At 40.9% G+C, this 24461-nt stretch overlaps 1 protein-coding gene across 1 annotated transcript in view; it reads right to left on the bottom strand.

Annotated features, from left to right (window-relative positions):
• F13a1 (coagulation factor XIII A chain) overlaps positions 1–24461 on the bottom strand; it is a 165649-nt gene that overhangs the window by 45556 nt on the left and 95632 nt on the right. The window contains exons 9-10 of the mRNA XM_028763226.1: positions 3014–3117; positions 1311–1399 (exon numbers count right to left, since the gene is read on the bottom strand). Of these exons, the coding sequence (XP_028619059.1) occupies positions 1311–1399; positions 3014–3117 (193 nt within the window). The remainder of the gene's footprint in view (positions 1–1310; positions 1400–3013; positions 3118–24461) is intronic.

The following is a 24461-nucleotide window of genomic DNA, read 5'->3' as shown; positions in this document are numbered from 1 at the left end:
CATGGGTCGGGGCCATCTGTATTTACACAGGGAATCATGGCTACCAAGCTACTTCCTGCCTTAGAGTATTAGGGTGCGTGCTATCCTTCAGTTTCTGGCTCTATTTTCTCAGTGAATGCGTCTCCATGCATGAATGCAATCTTATGTTGACTGTATTGTTAATACAGTAGCTACATGTGTTCTTGGTATTGCCACATTTCACTATTGCTGTGTGGCTAGATTTACTGACATATTCCCACCCAAGGATTATACACCTCGAGGACCTGGGCCTCAGAGCTCCCCATAGCTTTTCCTGGTGTGAGCTAAACAAAAAGGTACTTATTCCTTCCAGAGTGACAGCCAGGCTAAACTCAAGTGTCCACTCAGTTTCAAAATTCAGCACATCTCTTTATTAGTCACATTACTGGGGAAAGGATATTAGTCTCTCTGCTTTTCTTTGCCTTGATTTTCTTTTTGGTTCAATGGGGAGACTGGCAATACTCATTTAAAAAGGACTGCTATGAGCATCAAATGGAAGATGAAGTGGATAGCACAGCAAGAGCTAGGTACAGAAGTGGTACCATTCCAGTGTTGATTGCTGTAAATATACCTCAAGAGAGTTCTACACCTCAGCCTTTAATGCCTTTACCCCCACCCCAAGAGACTCCCAATATTCTCTTTCACCTGATGTCTCTCACCTTGATTTAATTAGCTGTTTTCTGTCCTTCTAGCTCCTTCCCTATTGTTCTGGAATCTTAGACTCTTTACTTAACATCTTTATCAACCCATTAAGTGCCCAAAATTTCTCTACTTGAGTAGCACTTTATACCTTTCCTTCTCTTTTTGGCTGCTACTGATGCTGTTGTTGTTGTTGTTGCTGCTGCTGCTGCTGCTGCTGCTGCTGCTGCTGCTGCTGCTGCTGGTGTGTGTATTGATTTATGTGTACTGCTGGGTTGGTCTTAGATGGGAGTTACATACTCTGAAACTTTCACACATAAACCACTTCCTACCAAGTTTAAATTGGGTGATCCACTCCATCATTTAATGTCTTCAGAACTATTCGTGTCAGTTCCTAGGTGCCCAGAACTAAACTCAGATTCGCAAATCTCTTGCTTTTAGTAGAAATACAACTTCAAAACTTCAAGACAGGAAAGTGTTAAGTAGAAATTGCATTTAGCATTTAAAAAACCCGAGGCTGGAAGGATGTCTGGTTGACAGGAAGCATACGTGATGTACCTGGGAAATCGAGAAGTAGCAACCTGGTGTCTAACTCTTTGATGTGTTAAGAGACGGTGGTGGAAAATGGCACTTGCCTCCAGCTTTCCACTTACCTCTGCAAACACAAATGGGGCATCAAACTGGAAGCAGACATGGCCATGCTTAACGGCTTGGACGGAGGCAGGGCCACATCGGTACATGCCTGTAGCACACAATGAAGAGGAAGGCAGTGTGAATTTTCCATAAGACAGCACACAGCACTTAGGCAGTCCTACAGACACCAGTACTCCCCAGCTTCACCGCTGACTTTGCCTAAATGTTTCCATTGGCTACAGGAGACAGATGACCAATGTATATCGTCAAAAGGGTTCTATTAGAAAGGCTAACCCAATCCCAAATGTAAAGGCCAGGAAAAGAATATGGGTCAATAGTATTCCTAATTCTGTTCTGCTGACTACAACTCTATGCACTAAGCTATGTATGTATCTCCCCCCACCCCTTCAACTGGTACCTATCCTGTTTTTGGGTTTTTTTTGTGGATTTTTTTTTTTGTCAACTTGGCATAAGCTAGAGTCATTTGTGGGAGAGAAACCTCAGTCAGGAAAATTCATCTACTTGGCTGACCCATGGGCAAGTCAGTGGGGGCATTTTCTTGATCAGTGATTGATGTCAGAACACTGAGTCCACTGTAGGTGGTACCATCCCTAGGCAGATGGCTCTGGTTTATTTAAGAAAAGAGCAAGCTACCTCCAGCACCTACCCTGACTTCCCTTCATGATGGACTATAGCTGTGAGCTGGAAATAATCTTTCCCTCCTTAAGTTGCTTTTCAGTATGGTGTTTATCACAGCATCAGAAGTATAACTTGGACTGGATCTGATACCTCCTCAATAGTTGCATTGACCTTGCTTTGACTACTGTTTTGTTTACGATATTTGTCAGGCTCGACTGTAGAACTTGGACACTAAACATGTCCATTAGCTAATGGTCCTGATTTAACCATTCAGCATGGTCATGTCTATGTTCCTAAAATCCATTAAACTTTAGCCATCCAGGAACACTTTCTAAGAGATCAGCTGATATTAGTTCCCCTTGAGTCTCCTTGAACTCTACAGTCCAGCTAGCGTGACACTTTCCCCATAAAAGCCAACATCACAGCATGACATCATCATGGCTGTAGACTGAATGCTTCTGTATCTATGAAGATGTATGACATCACCATCTTGGACCAACATCAGAGAACAGAGATGAGTGTGCCTGGGGCCTACAGTCCATTGATGTGTATCTTTATGTTAAAAAGAGTGTGATTCTATAGAAGTCTGGGGTTGGTCACAGTTGCTGCTGACTACCGAGGTAGGAAAGTTAGAAGACAAATATCTATCCTCAGGTTTTGAAACTGAACATCAGGAGGCATCAGGCTTTAAAGGAACAACAATTTAGTGGGTGATTTATAATTATTTTCAATGTCTTTATTTTCTCTCTAGCCTTTTACCACCTCATCATTGTGAATCAGGGAGGGCTGAAGTTTATTTTACAGCCCTAGTAAAAATGCTTACCCAGATATTCTTTTTTTGCCCTTGTCTTCAAAACTGCTTATCAAAGCAAGAGTAGATGAATTATATAACTTATATTCTTTTTCGAAAAGTTGTAAAACAATCAGGGTAAAGCTGACTATTGAAACAAACTGAAATTTGATTGACAGGCAGTTAATCCTGTATGCGTGCCCAGCAAGCACATTTCTAGTGTTGGTTCTTAATAAGGATGCTACCCACACACCTAGGTGTGCAGTCAAGTGAATAGGAAAGAGGCAGGCTTACCATCACTGTTTTCCTGGGGTGTGCTGTCCACAGCTTGCCAGCCTCCGAATCCAACAGGAAGATCAGGTCTTGTCATCCATGCCTCGTTCCAGCAGTGGTAGTTCCTAAGGAGACAACCCTGAACAGGTTACACTTCCCATAACACCCCAAGCTCCTAGCAACCAAAGAGAGACCTCATGTCTATGCTATGATTACTTGAATAGATCAAGATCAGTCTGGAGGCTTTGGAGATTGCCTGTGTCTCTAGATTTGAGTTTGTAGTGTATGAATTCTCATTGACATCCTTTGGGGTCCCTTTGGGCTATTGCTTTCCCTCTGCTAAAATCAGCTTCAAGGTCATCCAGAGCTACTGTAACAGTTTTGATCTTAACCATCCTCAGAGTGAGAGAGAGAGAGAGAGAGAGAGAGAGAGAGAGAGAGAGAGAGAGAGAGAGAGAGAAAGCTTACGATGGTCATAGGCAGGGAAGAAATGTCAATGTAAGTTAAATATTTATCTCCTTTATTCACGTGACTTCAATTACACGAAGTGTATTCTGTAGCAATTTAGTAATACTTATTTGTGTTTATTGTCTTAGACCATCATCATAGAAATGATAAAATTAGCTCCTGATTATAATTCTCTAAATCTGTGGCAATTTGCATTTGATGTTCAATGAGAAGGAAAGGTTACCAGGGCCAATGTGTCTTTACCCTTCACCAAAAGCAGGCACCCCATGAGGTGAGGCCTTTTGAAACTCTCCAGAAACTTGCATATGACCCTTGAAGCAAGAGCACAGAATGAAATGTCATCATGAATTGTATTATTATGTCCTTGGAAAGACCTGAGATTATATGACAGTAGAGAATCAAACGAGAGCGCATTAACCTGTGAGCACTATGGAAAATGTTCATATAGTAATAAGGATTTAATAGTGGCCATTGCTCATTCTGTTTATAATGCTCATGGTTTCGGGCCCAGCCATCATCCATCCTCCTGAAAAGCCCCTCAATGTCAGTAGTTTGTGTGTGGTTCCTTCTCTCTCAATTCTAGCCATTTCTAATTGGGTCAATCCAGAGACTCTAACATAATCACATACCCACAATGCACAGGGCACCTTGCTGAGTACTGATGAGTCAAAGATGATAAGGGTATGAATTGTAGAGTCTCTCATAAAGAACCTCACAATGCATAAGGAATAACAACATATATATCATTTGTCAATTACTAAAACATGCTGTACATTTGTGGCAAGGTTTAATTAAGAGATTATGGGGATACATTTAGAACAGGGCTTGACATAATGTAAGTGTTCAAACAACAAAACCCAGGTTTTGAAATACAATTAATGAAAGTGCATGTGCTAAAATCGAAATTTACTGGGGATGCCATAGGATCACTGAGTGACAGATGGCTGGTCTCAGGGCCTTGAGGAAGTTTGTGTAGAGGTGGTAGCAGTTTTTCTGAGTCCTGAATAATGAAGACGCAGTTATCAGATTGACAAAGAGGGGGGAAAAGCCAATCTGTGAAGGCAGAAAGTAGTGGCTATAGTATGTCTGGGGTACTAAAACCTGATCAGAGCTGGAGATGTAACTAACAAAGACACCCAACTTGCCTACATCATAAAAATTTGTATGTATCTTAACACATTTGATAGTTCCTGAACCTTGTGAATTCTATCATAATTATCCCAGCTTACACGGGAGGAAGCATAGAGCATTTAAGAACCTAACCTTAGATCACAAAGGTCAATGGTAGAGCTTTACAGTTGATGCTCTTAATACTGAACTGTTGCATGGGTAAGGAGAAAATTGTAAGGCATTTTGAGTCAAATTAATTCATGTGCTTTGCTCTTATTAGAAGCTATTGAAATCATTCATGTAACAGAATGAAATGTACAAATGTGTTTGTGGAAGAGAGGTAGTGCCCTCAGTCTTCAGATTTGGCTGAGCCCCCCCCCACATGCACATACACACACTGGCACGCTGCAATAATCTACAGTGTTCCAATAATTTATGTACCACAAAGACAGTCATCACCATGGGGAGAGGTGGAAAACTCATCTGAAAGTACAACCCCAGTTCCTGTGTGAACTGGCTATTTCAATGGATCTCAATCTGTGGGTCACGAACCTTTCACAGGGGTTGCCTAAGACCATCAGAAAACAGATGTTTACATTTCTATTCATAACTAGCAAAATTACTGTTATGAAGTAGCAACAAAAAATAATTTTATGGTTGAGGAGTCACCGAAATATGAGGAACTGTATTTAATACAAGAACTGTATTAAAGAGTCTTGGCATAAGGTCGGTTGAGAACCACTTCTCTGTATAGTCAAGGATTATCTGAACTTTGGATCCATCTCTATATCTCTGAAGAGCTGGGACTAAGAACCAGGGTCATCACACCTAAGAATTGAACTCAGGGCTTCATGCATGCTAGGTAAGTACCAACTGAGGTACGCCTCAAGTCCCAAGGAAGATGTGGGTTCCAACAGATTGAAGAAGCAAAGAGCAAAGTTTATATTGGCAAAGGGGGAGATTGCAACATTGTGACTATATTAGAATCTCTTGATTGACCCAATTAGAAATGGCTAGAATTGTGAGAGAGACATGGGACCATGCACAAACTACTGACACTGTGGGACTTTTCAGAATAGATGATGGCTGGATATGAAACCATCAGCATTATGAACAGTCATTCTGGACTTCAGGTACTTGATTGCCTATGGAAAGTTCAGGAGTTAAACCCCAAAGGCATTCTGTATATATATATGATATTTGGGATTTGATAAGGAGATAGTTGGACTGTTTGTGGGTAAAACAGAGTGGGCCAAAATTCCACTGACAAAGAAGGGACAGAGTGCAGTAGAGTATTCTAAAAGAGGGATCTAAGTTTTGAAGGGGGAAGTAAATAATGAGTCAGGGGCTATTGCATAACACAATACAAGGAAGCAGGGTATGAGTAGTTAACATTAGGCATGACTGACATATGCCTACTTCCTACCCATTGGCACTTTTAGTATGAGAAGGGCCAGTGGGAAGGGAATGAGAGTAAGGTCTCAGTTAGGAAGGGTCAAGTGTCAGAGGCCAGGGACAGTCAGTGGAATAGGTGTAGGAAGTTATTCCAGATGTCCAAGAAAGTAAGGATGTGGTGAGGACCACGATGTGTGGTCTCTGAGCAGGATCGAGAGGTGAGGTTCTCACAGAGAACAACCTCTGTCTCAGAATGGTCACTTTGTGTGACACCTTGCCTGTCTAGCTCCAGAAGAGAGGCAGAGGCAACAGAGAAGACAGCAAAAAGACATTTCTGGGGCAGAGTGGGCAGTAGCCTACTTTCTCCATGTTTCTCCATGTTCTACCCCTCCACCCCCAAGATGAATAGGATCCAGATTATCCTTATTAAATGCAGATCTTCTTGACAAGGTTAGCCTGGTACAAGATAAATACTCTGTATTTCAGATCTCAGGCGAAGACATTTCTCTAAAGATAATACTTCTTTTCAAATGGCCAGGAGGTGGGGAATGTTACCTCTCAGCGTATCACCTTATTGCTTACCTATGAGGTCCAGCTTCTAGTTTTATTTGCTGCTAAGATGCTCTCTGTGTTTGAACAGTTTCCTCACAGGATGAGGAGCTCACAGGCAATAGGGATACTGACTGATAGCTGTACTCCTGTTGGCAGTGAGTGACAAGGCCAGTGGCTTAGCAGTCAGCTGCCCATGAGCAGTGGGAGAGGAAGCCACCTACCTACACAGCCACAGGGACTCTGTTTACAATGTTATCTCTCTTTGCTCAAGTTGGATGGGGACACATCAAGAGCTCTCTTTTCAGCGTAAGTATTGGTCTGCTTTATCCTAAATTCCCCCATGAGACAGGCTATATTTACAGGCATTTACATTTCTTTGTTTTAAATATTTAAATGGCTTATAGAGGTACTTAACAGAAAGGGGAAAAACTTGTTTTTGGCTGTTATCAAGTACTTCGTGCTTTTTGAAATTAATTTAGTTTTGGTGTAATTCACACACACTTCTGAGGATGGAAGTTTCCGAACGATACCATTTCTTTGTAGCCTGATAAACTTCCACTAACATTTTTCTATTTTTTTTAAATTAAATGATCAAATAATAATATAAGGAAATACTACACATTGAACATGCATTTGTGGGATGTTATTTTAACTATATTTTTTAATTTTTTAGAATTTATTTTATTTTCATGTGGTTTTCGTCTGCCTTTATGTCTGTGCACCACGTGTGTGTGCATGTGTGTGTGTGTTTCTAGTGCCTGTGGAGGTCAGAGGTAAGCTTCATAACCCCTGTAACTGCAGTTATAGATGATTTTAGTCAACTATGTTTTAGTTGATATGTGGGTGCTGGGAATGGACTCAAACTCAGGTCTATTAGAAGAACAGCCAACGTCTTAACTGCTGAGACAGTTCTCCAGCCCTATAAAAATTTACACGTATATCTATGTGAAAGTTCATGTGTATGTATGGGTTTGTCCATGGGAGTGTAGCACCTGAAACACTCAGAAGTTGGTGTTGGATCCCTGGAGGTGGGATTACAGGTGGTTTTGAGCTGCCTGACATTGGTGGGAAATTTTCAGGGATTTGTAGCAGGTGTGAATCTGCTCTTTTAAAATTAGCCTGTTCCCCTCCTTCCCTTCCAGCTCCACTAGGCTTTTATGTGATATGTGTGCTGCTATCTCTTTCCCCTTCTCCTCCCCCAGCGCTCCTTCAGTCCTCATTTCTCCTTTCACAGCCTCCTTTCCAGGTTCATGACCTACATCCTCCAAATACACACAAACTAAAATACAGAGTTAGTTCTTAAAATCTAGCATCTTGACATGAAAAAAGAGATGTTTATATTTCTGAGTCTGGGTTACTTTGCTTAATATGATAATTCCTACTTTTACCCATTTTTCCGTGCAATTGTCATGATTGCAGTTTTCTTAATGGCTGAATACAATTCCATTTTGTATATGGACCACACTATCTATCCATTCATCTATTGACGGGCATCAAGGCTGGATCCATGTTCTGGTTATTGTGAATAATGCAGCTGTAAGCATGAATCTACTTCTGAGGCTCTGTTTGTTTTGCTCGTTCTCATGTTCTCTCCCTGCAGACAGATCTGCCGTGAGAAGGTGCTGGGTACAGATGACTCTCTTATTCCCGAGGCATGTGTTTCAAGTGACGTCTAAAACAGCAAACAACACCAAATCTAGCATATACTGTAGTGTTTCCTATGCAGCCTGTCTTAGTTAGGTTTCTATTGCTGTGAAGAGACAACTCTTATAAAGGAAAGCATTTGCTTGGGGCTGGCTTACAGGTTCAGAGGTTGAGTCCATTGTCATCATAGTGAAAAGCATAGCAGCAGGCCGACATGGTGCTGGAGAAGGAACTGAGAGTTCTGAATCTTGATCTACAGCTATCAGAAGACTGCCACACTGGACATAACTTGCATATATGAGACCACAAAGCCTGTCCCCACTGTGTCACACTTCCTCCAACCAGACAATATCTACTTCAACAGCCACACCTCTAACAGTGATACTCCTTATGGGCTGAGCATTCAAACACATGAGTGTATGGGGGTCACTTCTGTTCTAACCACCACATAGCCATACCAAGTATGAAATAGTTTAATAGGATAAATATAAAAACATACTGCCAACAAAATTTGCAATAATGTTGCCATTCATATCTTAGCTGGGATGGAGCAGGTTGATATGAAATTTCATCATGCTACTCTAAATGACTTGGAATTTCAAAATTATGAATTTTAGGGTCTGGAGAGATGGGTCAGCAGTTAAGTGGTGTTTTTGCAGAAGACCCACATTGGATGGCTCACAATAGGATGGAGGTCTATAAGTTGACCTCCAGGGAATCCAATGCAGTTTTAGGGACTGAGAGCATTGCACTTTTGTGCACAAAGCCATATGCAGATATGCACATATACTTTAGCATAAATATACATACATAATTTATATGCACATATATAAAACACACACTTTACAATGTAAAAAGAAAAAAATGTAAATCTAAGTAGCTTATTTCTGGAGTTTTTCATTTAATTATTAGGCAGTTGATCAGGGATAACTAACATCATGGAAAGTGAAACCTCAGATAGAGAGCCAGTATACTGATTGGCAGAATTGTGAAGATATCTGCAAGGTGCATATACACTAGAGTTTCTCATTTTATTTACTTGCTGCTTGTAGTGCTGGGGATCAAAGTAGGGGTCACGAATAAGCTAAGCAAACACTCTAGTACTGAGCTACACCCCCACCCTCTAGTGTAGTTTTATTTAGCTACAAAGAAGGAAAAAAAATCATGTTCTTTGCAGGAAATGTATAGAACAGGATGTTATCACGTTGAATGAAATAACCCAGATTCAGAGAGATAAGAAGTGTTTTAAAAAAAAAAACTGGGAATGTTGGGAGGAAAAAATATAAAAAGAGGAGAACTTAGAAGGGAAAGGAGAGAGGGAGAGGGGAAGATGTAACAGAAGAGGAGAAGCTCAGAATGCTTTATATGCCTACACAGGGATGTCACCCCAAAGCCTGTCATTCCTTACAATGAAAGTATGGCAGGAACAGCAGTAATAGCAATAATAATAAAAGATTCATGGTATCACAGTTTTGTAGATCTTATATTTGGAACTTGAGTTCTTGCTGAAGTTTCAGAGTCTTTAACATTGAAAGACTTACAAATCTCCAAAGTTGTGTAGTTTTTGCATTGTCTCTTTCTAAAGAAGGAATAAACAGTAATTAAAATAACTTTCATGAGGGTTGTCTAATGAAAATGAAATTTCTTGGGGGATCATGATGATGGAGGTGACAAGCTCTGCTGTAAGTCACTTCCTTTACTCCATATGTGTCATATCACATATGTGTCATATCACATGTGTATTATACAACATATGTATTATGTCACATATATATCACATCACATATGTATCATCACATGTGCATCATATCATATGAATTATATCACATCATATATGTAGCATATCACATATATATCATATCCATATTTATCATATCACATATATATCATATCATACCATACCATATCATACCATATCATATCATATCATATCATATCATATCATATCATATCATACCATATCATATCATATCATATCATATCATCACAGGCTAACTCAACAGGATTGGGAACCAGGACAAGAGAAGGATTTGCAACTTTTGGGGCAAGGGCTTTGTTGTAGCTACTTCCTGGATGGAGAGGAGAGGCTTGTAAGTGTACTGGACAGTTACAACATAAGCTAGTCATTAGAGGGGAGGGATTCGCAAATGAGAAAATGCCACCATAAGATCGGGCTGTAGCAAGCCTGTGGGGCATTTTCTTAAATTAATGAATGATGGGGGAGGATCCATTGTGGGTAGTGCCATCCCTGGGCTAGTGGTCTTGGCTTCTATAAGAAAGCAGGTTGAGCAAGTCAGTAGACAGTATCCCCCCATGGCCTTGACAACAGCTTCTGTCTCTAGGTTCCTGACATGTTTGAGGTCCTCCCTGGCTTTCCCTCTCCTCTCCAAGTTGCTTTGGTCATAGTGTTTTTAATCACAGCAATGGAAACCCCAACTAGGGCAAGTCAGGAAGTTAATAAAACTTACAAGGCTCAGGAAATTCATGAAACTTAAGAAATTTGAAAGATCCCTTGAAAGGATTATGAAAGCAATAGTCAGTTGTTAGGAAGACCCTGTTTACCAGACCTATCTAAAGTTGGGCAAAGAATTCCAGTGACCCAACTTTCATGATTACCTAAATCAGAATGGGCTTTTTGGTGATGTAGCTACTTTCTAGTTATTTATCTTTCCTCATTTGTGTTCCAGAAGTAGCCACAAGCATTGATTTAGTTTACCATTTATTTCTGTAAAACTATTTGTTTTGAATTTATACACAAAAGACAACAACATAAATGCAAAATTCAGGACCTAAGAATGTTCATCCTTGAATGATTTACAAGAAGGGAAAGCTGAGAACTCCAACAACCCAACTGTCCAGTAAGTGACCAAATCATTTTAAAGCCGAAGTAGGCAGGAGTAGTGTCTGTGGCACATGCACGTTTAGAAGCTACACTCCAGAGCACTGTGGACACTGTGTGCTCATTGACTCTGAGCATCAGGCTGGACAGCAGCCCCAGCAGACAGTTTGAGCACCCATTTGAGATGCCGTGCAAATCTCCAGCCAACCTGTGTCCAATTTTTCAATTCAGAAACTGCTTGACAGTAAATAAATATTGGGTTAAGCTGAAAAGTCTGAAATTTCACTATGAAGTAAAAAATACATGCTATCTACAGAGACATGAAAGGATGATCAAAAATATTACAAATGTCCTGAGTAGTTAGAAAAGGGGTGAACCTTGCTCTTCTATACTTTTGCAATATTTGAATAATAATAATAACCATGTATACATTTCTATCCAGAAATTCATATGAATACTTTAATTTTTCATTGTGTGTGTGAGTGTGGGTGTGCGCATGTGCTCTTATCTGCCCAAGACCATCAGATATCTCAGGACAAATAGCAGAAGTCGTTTCTCTCTTTAAACCATCTAGATCCTGGGGGGATAAATCAGATTGTTAGGCTTGGTGGTAAGTGTCTTTACCCACTAAGCCTTCTCACCCGCCCAAGATGACTATTTTTTTTTTAAATCAGAAGTTAAACTGTAGTCAAGATCTGCCCTAGGCCTGTCATCAGGATGGTGAGGTACAGGAGCCTATGGCGTGGAGGACAGCTGGACAGAGAATGTAGCTGGATTTCCTGGATTCATGTGATTAGGATTTTTTTTTTAAAAAAAAGCAAAGTAGTTAATTTAAGAAAGAAACCTTTACCTTGGCTAACCATTTAAATATTCCATACCTTTGGGTAACTGCTTAAACACCCCATAGCCTTGGCTAACCATTTAAACACCCCCATAGCCTTAGCTAATCATTTAAACACCCTATAGGGTTAGTTCATTTATAATCTTCCAGAAAAGATTCACAAAAAGGGTTCTTAATGGAGAAGAAAGAGGCTTATAATTTTGTTTGTGTAGCTTCATAAAGGCTCATGGGATAGCATAAATTAGATGCAGAGAAAGCCCCGGGAGAGAGACCTTGGAGCAATTTCAAGTGTGAGCCAAATATTTGGAATTCTTTCATTTTTGAAGACGGAGGGCAGGCAGGCACTGGGCTACTTTGCAGATTATTAGTGTTTGGGTGGCAGATGGAGCTAGCCCAGCATCTCTGGGTCTGCTGATTTTCCAATATAGTCATGATGTAGGTGATAAACGTGACAACATACCTGGAGTGTGGTAGTAGGAAGGAGATGGGAGTGGGATAGAGGGGGAAGGAATCAGGGTCAGCAAGTAGAAACAATCTGGTGGACTCTGAGAATTATCAACAAGACACTTCAAGGTGGAAATGAAAGTGGAGACTGAGGAAAACCATGACATTTAGGAAATACAAGGAAGTGAGATGGCCGAATCAAACTGTTCAAAGGAAGGCTGGAGGAATTATTTATGAAGCTGGGAGCTGGGAGCACAGAACTCCTTCAGAATGTAGCTGTTCTTTGCTAGGGCTGGGAAGGAGGTCTTGGATTCTCCCTGAGGTCATGTCAATCAAAGGCCAGAGGTCTAGTTGGTGGAAACCAGCCTGTTCACCCCTCTTTTTAAGCACAGTTGCCTTAGTTCTAAGCAGTTAGGAGCCACCTGAACAAGCCTTGACAGTCTATATGATGATTCTGGGAGGTGGGGTTAGTGGAGGATGCCATGAAATAAACTATTATCCATCCGAAAAATGGGAGGGGATAATGAAGGCACCTATTCTAGTTTATACTACAAAGGCAAGAAATTATACTATGCTCACTGTAAAGTCAATTATAATATACTCTCTGGAGTCACACAAGACACAGATAGGGAGAAGGTACATGTGGAAGTGGACTTGGGGATGTGCTGAGATGCCCAAGACAAAACTGGTGTATTTATCAAGGTCATTATCAACTGTTCTGATCCAGATGTGCCACCAAATAAGAACACTGGCTCTAAAGGCCAGGATGGCTCCTCTAGGACATACTGACTAAACATCACTGCAGTACTCAACTGTTTCATGAAAAAAAATATATAACTTAACCTGAGTCTATTTAGCAAGTCGTTTGGGAACATGTCATTTATTAGTTCTGAGAGTATAACTCTCCACTCCTAACCTTTAGGTACAGGTATCTTGAATATTGATTAAGAAAAATTTACAGTTGTTTTCATAAAAGGAATTTTTATAAAATTAGGGAATGATCACACAGATTCCCCATTTTTTTCTTCTTTCCTGGTTTCTGTGTTTTTAACATACAGTCAGTGAGTGGAAGAGACTGAGGATGAAACTCAATAAAGCAAAAATCAAGCACTGACAGACAGAAGCTCCAGAGCAGACCACCGAAAAGCAACCCAATGAAAACAAAGCCTAGAATGCTCAAGAAAGTGGCACCTATTCGTATTAATTTGCATTTGTCAGAGTGAACGGAAGCCCCTCCCCTATCCCTGTGCTAGATTCATATTGAAAATAAGACCCTGTTTAGTTCATCACGCTTTCTGGCATAGCAAGTTCAAAATTGCCTTTCTGGCTGAAAATGAAGAAGAGATTGGATTTTTGAAGATATATATTTGTGTAACTCTAATGCATAAAAACTTTCTATAATAAAGTTGGTCCAAGTTTTCCCATAATTATTAGAGAGGATTAAAAACCAGTCAACAGTCTCAGTAGGTTCCAGTTTCTATTTTGCATTATAAAGATGTTTATGAATAATTATTCTTAAGGTGCTAGTTCTTATTTTACTTTGTAAAAATTTATTTTTTCTGTTTAATTTTTAAAAATTAAAATATAATTATGCTGTTCCCCTCACCCTTTCATATCTTCAGTCCATTCTCTGTAATCTCTCATTTTTAACCTCTCATTTTTCCCTCTTGAAATCATAGTCTCCTTTCCTTTAATCATTTTTGTACATATATATATATATATATATATATATATATATATATGTTCAATTCATTTAATATTACTTATAAGTTTGACTTTAGAGATGTCCAGGTGGTGTTGCATAGCCGTTTCTGGTGTTCTCAGTCTTCCTTCATTACTGTAGTTTTCTGTGTACAGATGGGGCCCTGTCAGACTTTCCTCTTCCATGTTAGCATGTCTGTTGATGGTGTTTTTCAGGCCCTGTGCTTAGGCAGCCATTTTGCTGAGGTACCACAGCTGAAGCTTCCCTAACATTTCTAGGAGACAGAATCTCACAGTGGATTTTCTAGTCCTCTGATGATTACAGTCTTTCTGCTCCCTCTGATGCAATGTTCCCTGAGCCTTAGGTACAGGAGTAACATTGTAAATGGAACAACAGGATCTGGGTGCTCATGCTCACATGTTCTCTGCATTTTGATAGATGTGATTTTCTGTAGTGGTCTCTGTTGCAGAGAAGTTTCTTTGATGAAGGGTAAACACACTTATCTGGCTGGGCCATAGCACGTGATATCTATAGTTGTTATTTTAAAATACATTTTAAAGCTATCTTATTAACTATCTAATGAAATTACCCTTAAGAATACATAGTTTATTAGCTTCTAACTTTTTTCTGGCAACTATGAATGGCATAGGTGATGAGTTTCTCTTAGATAGAACTTAGGTTAAACCAAGAATCTAAAATTCTCTTAAACAAAATATCTTACTACTTGTTTTTTTTTTTAAATAGATGATACCCAACTTCTTTCCCACCCAGCCAAATTTCACAAGAAGTATGTGTAATTCTCTTTGTCCGCTGTCTGGCAAGATGACTAGTACATGGCTACAAGGATTTGTTGGAGATATCCCAATAGGATGGTAGAAAGAGAGAGTCTAATGTAAGATTTTAGAAACGTTAAAGAACAATACCCTCCCCCAAACGAGAGTTCCCTTTCTAACATTCATTTATTATATTAAAATGGAATCTGTGGACAGCTTTATGAGCACGTAACTTCTAAAAGCTCAGTGTAATGCTTAACGGTATGTAGTAGGAATGGAGACATAAAGTCTTACATATGTGTATAGTCGTGTGTCCTATAAGAACACTTTAATGGGGGATTACATGTGTGGTGGGAATCACACGTATCATTGATATTCAACTAAAAGTTACTCTTTTGCAGTGATGTCATATATTACAACACTGCCTTTCTCACTTGTCTTTGTGATAAGGTATAAAGCAACCTACTGTATTGGCCATCTAACAAAAGCTCAGCACATGCAAATGTACACAGTATGTGACCAAGGCAGTAAGCAATTCCGATACTGATTTACGTATTGCAGTACCATATCTTGAACATTACTTTATAGTATATTTTTATTGATTGACAAAGTTTAAATGATAGGAACTGGAAAAATTTATATTGTGTGAGCTAAACCAGACCCAGAAAGACAAACACAGGTTTTTTTTCTGTGTCTCTGTGTCTTTGTGTCTCTGTATCTGTCTGTCTGTCTGTCTCTCTCAGCTGGACCTTAGATTTTAATGTTTAGTTTATTAATGTTTCACTTGGAGTGTCTGAAGTAGCCAGGAAACAAGGGGTCATTGTCAGGGAGAAGAAATATCTTAAGGGAAGGGGGACATCAGGGCACAGGTGGTATGAAGGCAGAAAGGAGAATAATGGGGAAAAAGGCTTAAATGGAGATGGCAGAGCAGAGGAGAGGGTGAGGGAAAGGGTTAAATAGCACTAAGAATCCTTGAAAAGCCACATGAAACTCTATTATTTTAGAAGTTAAGTTCTCTATCTATCTCTCCCTGTCTCTTTCTCTCTCTCTGTCTCTCTGTCTCTGTTTCTCTTTCTCTCTCTCTCTCTCTCTCTCTCTCTCTCTTTCCCTCCCTCCCTCTCTCCCTCTCTGTCTCTCTCTCTCTCTCTCTCTCTCTCTCTCTCTCTCACACACACACACACACACACACACACAATGGAGTTACACTAAATAGGATAATGTTCCTCCCACAGGCCACGTGTTATCACACAAAAACCCTAATACCAAATTCTGGATATCTCCCTTCAAATAGATCAGAGAGCCCCCAAACAATATAAGCTATGGTCATTGCTCTTGCTTACCCAGCAGAATCTGACTATATGACAGTTGGTATGAATCTGGCTATGAAGATGCTACTCAGTGTAATCACAGGTCATGACAAAATAAAGTTGACACTGACTTGGACTCTTCTTCCTTTGCTGGTCAGTTTTCATAGTACCAGAAGGTGCTGTGTGGCTGCTGAGGGTGGGGGTAAGTCAACAATCTTACACAACAGTGAACCCTGAAAACTCTAATAATAACCAGCCTCCAAGGATCTGCTCACTGACTCAATAATGGAATGATTATTATTGTGATAACTATCTACTTTCTGATTGGATTTAAGATCCATTCCACAGGGCAGAATTCATGCTTGGTATTGTATACCTGGCAGAGAACCTGTGGCTGCAGTTCTCTATCCTAAGGGAATACTTCCTGTTATTATTTTGCTTACTGGGCACAGTATCAAACTATCTTCTAAATACTTGTCTCTTTACCCATAAATTAATGGTTTTCAGCCCTTACCAGAGAAGCTTCCTTTTTGCAGAGGATGGCAACTGATACAGAAACTCACAACTGGACCAAGTGCAGAGACTATGGAGTGTTTGGTCCTAAATGGGGTATCTACATCAGCCTCCCCACCTCCATAAGGTCAAGGAGCATCTTGAAAGACAGGGGTGGAAGAAAGATTTTGAGAGACAGATGCTGGGAGAAACTGCTGCAATCAGTGTTTTCTCAACAGTAGGTGAGAAGTAGGTGTCCTTTGATGTCATAGCAGTCATGATTGTCTACACAAGACCTTCCCAAGCCAGTGGACATTCCAACAAAATGGGGAGGAGCCCCACCCCTAGCTTAGATGCTATTGGGAGTTGATGGTTGCTGAGGAAGGGGGAGCCATTTTCTTCCAGGGATGTAGCCCTTGTGAGGCTTCCCATGCTCCAACGGATGCTGCCTCACACTCATGAGCATGCAGACATCACTAACTGGACTCAGGATGTTGTTACAAAGAAAAAAGAAGAGAAGTTGGGAGGTGGGTGTGGGAAAGGTTGTCAGGGAGAAGTTGGCCTTCACTTCTTCCTGACAATCTCAAAGAAGAAACAAAAAGGGTTAAAGTTTATTGTAAAAGAGTACATTGTTCTACACCAGCAGCAGCTGCAGAGATCTCATCCACCATGCCTGATTGCTCTACAAGGCCACTTCTGCTGATTGCCCTACAGTGTTGAAGCTTACGTAAGCGTTCTCCTTGATCATATCATTAAATGACTCATTACTGTGCATTACATATTTCAAGGCATAAAGAAATATAAATTAAATGTAAAGAAAATGAAATTAGATGGTAAAAATATCTCTATACAATATAATATCTTTGAAGGTCTGAGGGATTCCTCTATTTGGATCCGTGTAAGTAGAATTAGGAACAGACTTTGGGAGGGCTGAAGAGATGGCTCAGTGGTTAAAAGCACTGGATATTCTTTCAGAATATCTGGGCTTGGGTTCCAACACATGTATGGCAATTCATAAACATCTGTAAATGCAGTCCTAGGGGATCTGATGATCTCTTTTGGATTCTGTGAATACATATATACATACATGCATATATACATACATACACACGTGTGTGTGTGTGTGTGTGTGTGTGTGTGTGTGAATAGACTTTAGGAAGGACTTCCACAATAGGAGAAAGGCAACAACAATATTAGTTAAAAAAAAAAAACAAAACAACAGACCAGCTTTTCTAGTACTCTAGCAACGAACATAAGACTCACCACAAGCTGAGTAGTATTTATTCAAGAAAGTCATGTCAATCTCCATAAGAGCTCTGATCTGTGCACGATTTCATTTATTTTCACCTCCCTCTCCCTACATCCATGGCAGTCTTGAAAACAACCTCAGTAGAAGTTTATAGCCTAGAAGCTCAGGGATGAGAAGAAAACAGGTTGATCTCCCTCAAAGATCCTTAGACTCCCATTGCTATATTTCTATTTTCTAGAAACTTCTTGAAATGTTCCAAACTCAGAGTTTGTTCTTATTCATTTGACTCAGTGTTCACTTTGTAGAAACAATTCTACCCATAGCCATTTTTTCAACAACAGCTAGAAGCAGCTCTCAGTAACTTTCCCCCTACTTTTATTTTTCCTTTCAAAAGTTAATTTAAAATGGGTCCTAGATCCATGTGTAAGATCTAAAATTAGAAACCTCAAAAGGAAAACAGAGGAGTAAGTGTTTGTGACCTTGACTTGACTACATGATCTTTTACATGTGGTAATTAAAGTATAAGCAACCAAAGAGAAAATTGTAAAATGGTTTTGATAAAAACAAACCATTTTTTTTTTTGCTTTCAAACAGACCATTAATAATGGGAAAAAGAAAGCTTAGAGATTAGAGAAATGTTTATTTGCATCCAGAACATGTAACTAACAGCTACAGTGTGGTGACTGACAGCCCAATTTTAAAATTGGACAGGAGTTTGAAAAGCTATTAAAAAAACAACAACACAAAACCCCACAAATAGTAAAAGAGATAAGTCATTCAGTATTATCAGTCCGCAGAGGAATGGACATTTAATCTACCATACTACCCATGTTCACTAGGAAGTCTGTAACAATTGCAAAATGAAATAGAGCCCAAGAAAATTATCACCTTGGCAAGGAAGGATGGAGAAGTTAGCGCCCTCATGTTCCACTGGTAGGAATATAGAACGGTAAAGCTGATTTGGAAATAAGTTTGGCAGATTCTCCAACAGTTAAGTGTAAAGTCTCCATATGACCAAGCTACTCTAACTATGTATAGTCTAAGAGAACCAGAAACATATGCTCTCACAAAGACTTTTACATAGCTGATCAGAGTGGATTCTTCATAGCAGGCAGAAGAAGTTCCAATGAACAGCTGATGAACCACTAAATAAAACATGCTTTGTCCATACAGAGAACTGTCATTCACTGGTAAAAGGAGTAAGTCTTGGCACATGCTCCAACATGGATGAGCTATGTGAAGCGTGCTCTGTGGAGGGAACCAGACAGGAAAGGCTGCACAGTGTATGATTCCATGCATAAGAAACGTACGTATCAGCCACCACAATGAAACAGAGAAAGCTAGCAGCCATCAGGGGCTGGAAAAATGAGAAAGTTCCTTTTAAGATTGAGGAAAATATGTCAGGTAATCAAGGTTACCCAACGCTGAAGAGAGTAAAGATACTGATTTGTGTACTTCAAAGGAGTAGATTTTGTATCTCTGAGTTCTCCTCTAACAATGATACCCTGCCTATAAAAAGAAGGCACTCTTAGTGTGGGTCTGTGGGGTTGTAATTTAATCTGACACCTACTGACTGGTATCTTGGTTAACTTCTGCATCTGTTTCCTCATCTTAGATGAGGACAACAATAGGAACCTTGGGAAGGCTGTTAAAGGATGGGGGGCAGATTAAACAGGCCATCACTTAGAGCAAGGGATGATGTACAGAAAGTGGCCCACAGTGTTTTATCCTTTAGAGCTAAATTTGTAAGTAACTGCGAGTCCTTTGTTGAACATGCTGGTACATGTTCAGCATAAATTCCCAGTCTGCAAATGGTGGAGCTCATGGGCTAGCTCCTGCTGATAGTCGTAAGAGTCAGTTGGCCAAAAATATGGATAAGAAGATAATGTTTGAAAACAAACATCTTGGATACAGTGTCAGAATTAGTAACTTGCATGCATGGTGAGATAATTTTACAAGCCCTCCAACATCTTTAAGCAGTTCAGTCTATATTCAGGATTCTTCTTCTATACGATTTTATTTGGAATTTATTTTCAGATCACTCTATTTTCCACAGTGATTGAAACTGAAGATGATTCAGCAGTATATGAATCTAACTCATAGGAATATACAGCACATCTAAGCTAATGTAAAGGCAGTAAAGCCAATTTTTAAAAATGTGCTCGTGGTGTATAGAACATCATGGGGGGGGGGCAGTGAGCATTAGAACTGTAGAAGGATGAACCTTCAGATGAGAGATCAGAACCCTGTGCTTTGCCAGCGCTTGTGATGAACACCTTCAGAGCACAGAAAGATTTGCATTTGAGGTCAAAAGCAGAGGCAATAGCACTCTTTCTAGAAAGTATTGAAGAAAGGTTTATTTTTCCTTTCAGTTTTCTTCCTGTTTTAGATGCACTGGAGCTGGCTAACAATTGCAATTCATTCTTGAGATCCCTCTGCTCTCTTTCTTTCCTCCAGAGAACTGATGTGAAGCCAGTTCATGCAGACGCCCCTATGTATGAGCAGGCTGGCCACAGCCTGGCCACGTGCACGTTTGCAGCCTTCATGCAAAGCAAGTGACAGAAAGTGCTGAACTATACAGGAAAGCTTTGGATGGAAGAATAGGATAACTTATTAAAATAAAGTTATTCTTGAAGCTGGGAAGGACTCTATAACTCATTAATACTGAAGTATTACATTTGCATACGAGAATGTAAAGGGCTTGAGATGCTGAGCAACTTGCCAAGGTTATCCAGGTAATTAAAGGTGGATCCAGTCATACTGCTTTGCACAGTGTGTGTGTGTGTGTGTGTGTGTGTGTGTGTGTGTGTGTGTGTGATAGAGAGAGAGAGAAGCCTTGCTTCCTTGGGCTTAGAATGAAACTCCCCCTCTGGTCTCTCTGCTTCCCAGTATATATATATATATATATATATATATATTCCAGTATATAAATATATATATATTGTATATGCCTTCCAGCATAGACTGGGATCAGCGACTCTATAGGAATGGTCCAGGCCTTCAGTGCCAGATTGAGACCACTAAAGCATTCTGCTTCATGGATTCAGCAACTGTTGGGTTCTCAGCTTCTGCAGCACACATGTGACCATGATTGGACTACCCTAAAGTGCTTTCACTCCATTGCAATGTCAATGGTGATAACTGAAACCATGGCTAAGCTGGGGGCTGCTGTGCTTCCTCTAGCACACTGAGAAGGCTGGAGCAGGAGTGATGGGATGGAATGTGGACAATGAAGAGTCACTGTTCAGAGAAGGTAGTGAAGCTGTTGGCTCTAAGCGACACTCTGGAAAGATGTTCAACTTCCTCTAAAACAGATCAGAAAGCAAGGGCTGAGTTTTCCTCAAGGAGGCTGAAGGTATAACTGGCCAGCACTATGGGGGAAGAGGGAGAGGTGGTGATACCTAGTAATGTCATTCAGTCTTATCCCAGCCAGCAAGAACAATCTGCTCCTGCAGAGGCAGAGCTAGGGGGCATTATCCCTTTTAGAGAGGCAGCATGAGGAGAAAGGGACTCTTGCTGCCATAAAGGAAGAGCTACAAAGCCCACATAACGAGAGTGAAAATAGACTGAAGGTTCAATACCCATGGTCATAATAAAACATGATTCTTGCATTCAGGTCCATCCCTGCCTGACTGCCTGGTCCCTAAAGCAGCTAATGTCCAGGCCATTTCAGTTCAGCCCTTGAACCTTTAATGACATACACCCCTGGGTTTCATCTGCGGACTAAGGACGCTTCCTGGGACTTTCCATCTTTGAACAGCACAGCCAGAAGCTTGAAGGAGGATAATGACTTTCAGTCTATGACCACCTCCCAGGAGAGCAGCCTTGCTTCCTTGGGCTTAGAATGAAACTCCCCTTCTGGTCTCTTTGCTTCCCAGTGCATACTATGAGCCTCCTTGCATTTTATGTAGGGTATTCTCGATGTGTGTACTCCTGGGGAACACCAGGAGCTTCGTGAGAACAACCAAGCTGATTACCTTGTCTTGTAACCTCAGCACATGATCTTTGGACACAGCCATGTGCAGTAATGGCTTTGTAGCATGAGAAAGTGATATCTACTCAGATTGGTTAGCATTTTGCTGTTTTTCCAAAAGGAGCTGTTTACTCTACCCTTGTTCTTGCCTTCAGCTGAATGCATGCATGCAAAGAAAGAGAGAGAGAGAGAGAGAGAGAGAGAGAGAGAGAGAGAGGGAGAGAGAGAGGGAGAGAGGGAGAGAGAGAGAGAGAGAGAGAGAGAGAGAGAGAGAGAGAGGGAGGGAGGGAGGGAGGGAGGGAGAGAGAGAGAGAGAGAGAGAGAGAGAGAGAGAGAGAGAGAGAGAGAGAAGAAAAGAAACCAGACAGTGCTTCCCTGATGGGAGCTGCATTCTGAAGAATGGTATAGTTTTCCACCCAGAGTCATTGAACTAGACTCCATTCATTCCAGCCAAGGGACACAAGGCAACACTTGCACCAAGCAGGAGGGAAGCCCACCTGTGAAGTACCTTTCATGACGCTGTAAGTGCCACCATCTCTGTCTTTTAAAATTGTTTCCTACTCTAATGCAATCTGCAAATAATGAAGTGGCCAAACGCTCTTGTAAGGCACAATGAAACTGTCACGTCTTCTGAGCTCGGACTGACTCTCCCTCTTAGAGAGGCCTTCATAGTCCCATAATCCAGCAGTGCAATGCTAGGTCAGCCATTTCAGCAAATTGCCTGCAATGACTCACAGATATGCTAGATGCTACACACCCTTCAGACACTCCTGAGGGTGAGTATTGACCACAAAGGACCTAAGACAACAAACAGGACATAGAAGCTAAACTACCTGTCCTTAGTGCTCCATGTCACAGGCCCTTGCACATGACTAAGCCAGCACTCTGGAAGGCTCTGCTGGCCTGCCTCCTGTTTGGACAGTCATAAACCTGGCTGAATTCTGAAAGGTGAGATGTCCTGGGACATTGAGACCTAAATGGACAAATCCGCTTAGCACAGACCATGAACAATGGGACTGAAGTGCGAGGAATCAGGTGGGGTAGGATCGTATGATGGGAACAGTGGAGCCTACTGAGGAAGGTATGTCCATGGGGCTGAGTGAAGTGATTGCTTCTCAGAACTGTGTTAGGTAACTAGGGCAAGAGTGACCTCTGGGTCCAGCCAATGTCCAGCAATCATTTCTACCCATGCTAGAGCCTCTGCTTAGCATTAGTCTCTTACTCTAAGCCCCAGATAAACCTTTCTTCCTCCCACTGGCAAGCACTGCTTTAATCAGCATTAGACCTGCCATTAGTACAGATTGGGAACACTATATCAGCACCAGACTGCCCTGGATCTTTTCATATTTTGGAGCATTTGCATATGCACAATTAGGTATCTTGGAGATAGAACCCAAATCTTGGCTTGAACTTGACCTATGTGTCACATACATCTAATGTACATTCAGAAGGTGATTCTGCATATTTCAGTGTGTTTGATTGTGAGTCTCACATGAGAGAAGACATGGAATTCTTTACATGTACACGTGAAGTTCTGGATTTGTGAAATATTTTACACATTGGGTTTTGGGGTTAGTCATGGTCAACCTGTGCTTTGTGTGGATGGTCTCATTTAATTATTTGTCACAGTCACGTTACTAGGAAATGGTAGTTGCTAGGATGATGAGGACCCTAAAACTCAGAGAAGTGACATCATTTTCTCAACACCAAAACAGCAAATAATAGCTTAACCCAAAGCTTAATGTGTGTGTGTGTGTGTGTGTGTATCTGTGGTGATCACATTCTGCTTGATGTGTCCTGGAGAGCCTTCACCAATCCCTCAAGCAAGGAGAGTCCTTGACATGGTCTGGCTTCTTAGAACACGCATAGTTTATAAAGCATACCAGTGTTTGTATAGGCATGACAAGCATCTGCCTTTTCTTTAAAAATACCCCAAAGTCACAAAAGTGTCAGTCATCTCAGGACACCGGGCACCCCTCTCTTCTGAGTCTCTCAAGGTACTCAGGAGGATGACAACATATTGCCTCCCCGAGACTCCAGCTGCGCATCTAATAAAGAAGGCGATCCCAGCAGCCAGTGTTCATTAGGCACCTGCTACACTCGGCTCTGTACTGAGTGAAATAGAGATTTCTGTCATTTCTACTTTAGAGGAGGAAAGAGGTGCAGGGAAACTCTGCCTTGCTCAAGGTCACACAGCTGGCCTTCAGTAGAGCCAAGACACTGAGACCTTTTGTCCCTGTCCTTGGGATCTGGGCATGTCTCAAGTTGGGGTAGCGTAGGCCGGTATCAATGAGATGCCTAGTCACCATACATCAACTCCCCCAAGCCTCATTGGGAAAGGGCAGAGAAGTCTAGAATACTGTGTACACTCAGGATGTTGCTGACCAGACCAGGATCAAAGTCTTATGTGCTAGGGGGAGTATCAGAGGAAGACTCTGAGAGAGGGAACAAAACTCAGAGCAAGATGTCAAAAACAACGGGATAGAAAGAACAAGATCTGTTTTTCTCCATGACTTTATACCAACTGTATTTTGGATTTCATTATACTCTATGACAGGTTCCTCATAGGGACCTATCATAGGGATATTTGCATCAAGAAGCTAGGAGACTGAAGTTGCTTATATAAAGGGACCGTGTGTGTGTGTGTGTGTGTGTGTGTGTGTGTGTGTGTGTGTGTGTG

The sequence above is a fragment of the Grammomys surdaster genome, unplaced genomic scaffold (assembly GCF_004785775.1).
Source record: "Grammomys surdaster isolate TR1022 unplaced genomic scaffold, NIH_TR_1.0 137, whole genome shotgun sequence".
In the NCBI taxonomy this organism is placed as follows: Eukaryota; Metazoa; Chordata; class Mammalia; order Rodentia; family Muridae; genus Grammomys; species Grammomys surdaster.
The sequence above is the reverse complement of the archived record's forward strand: the minus strand, read 5'-3'. Positions and strand labels throughout refer to the sequence as shown.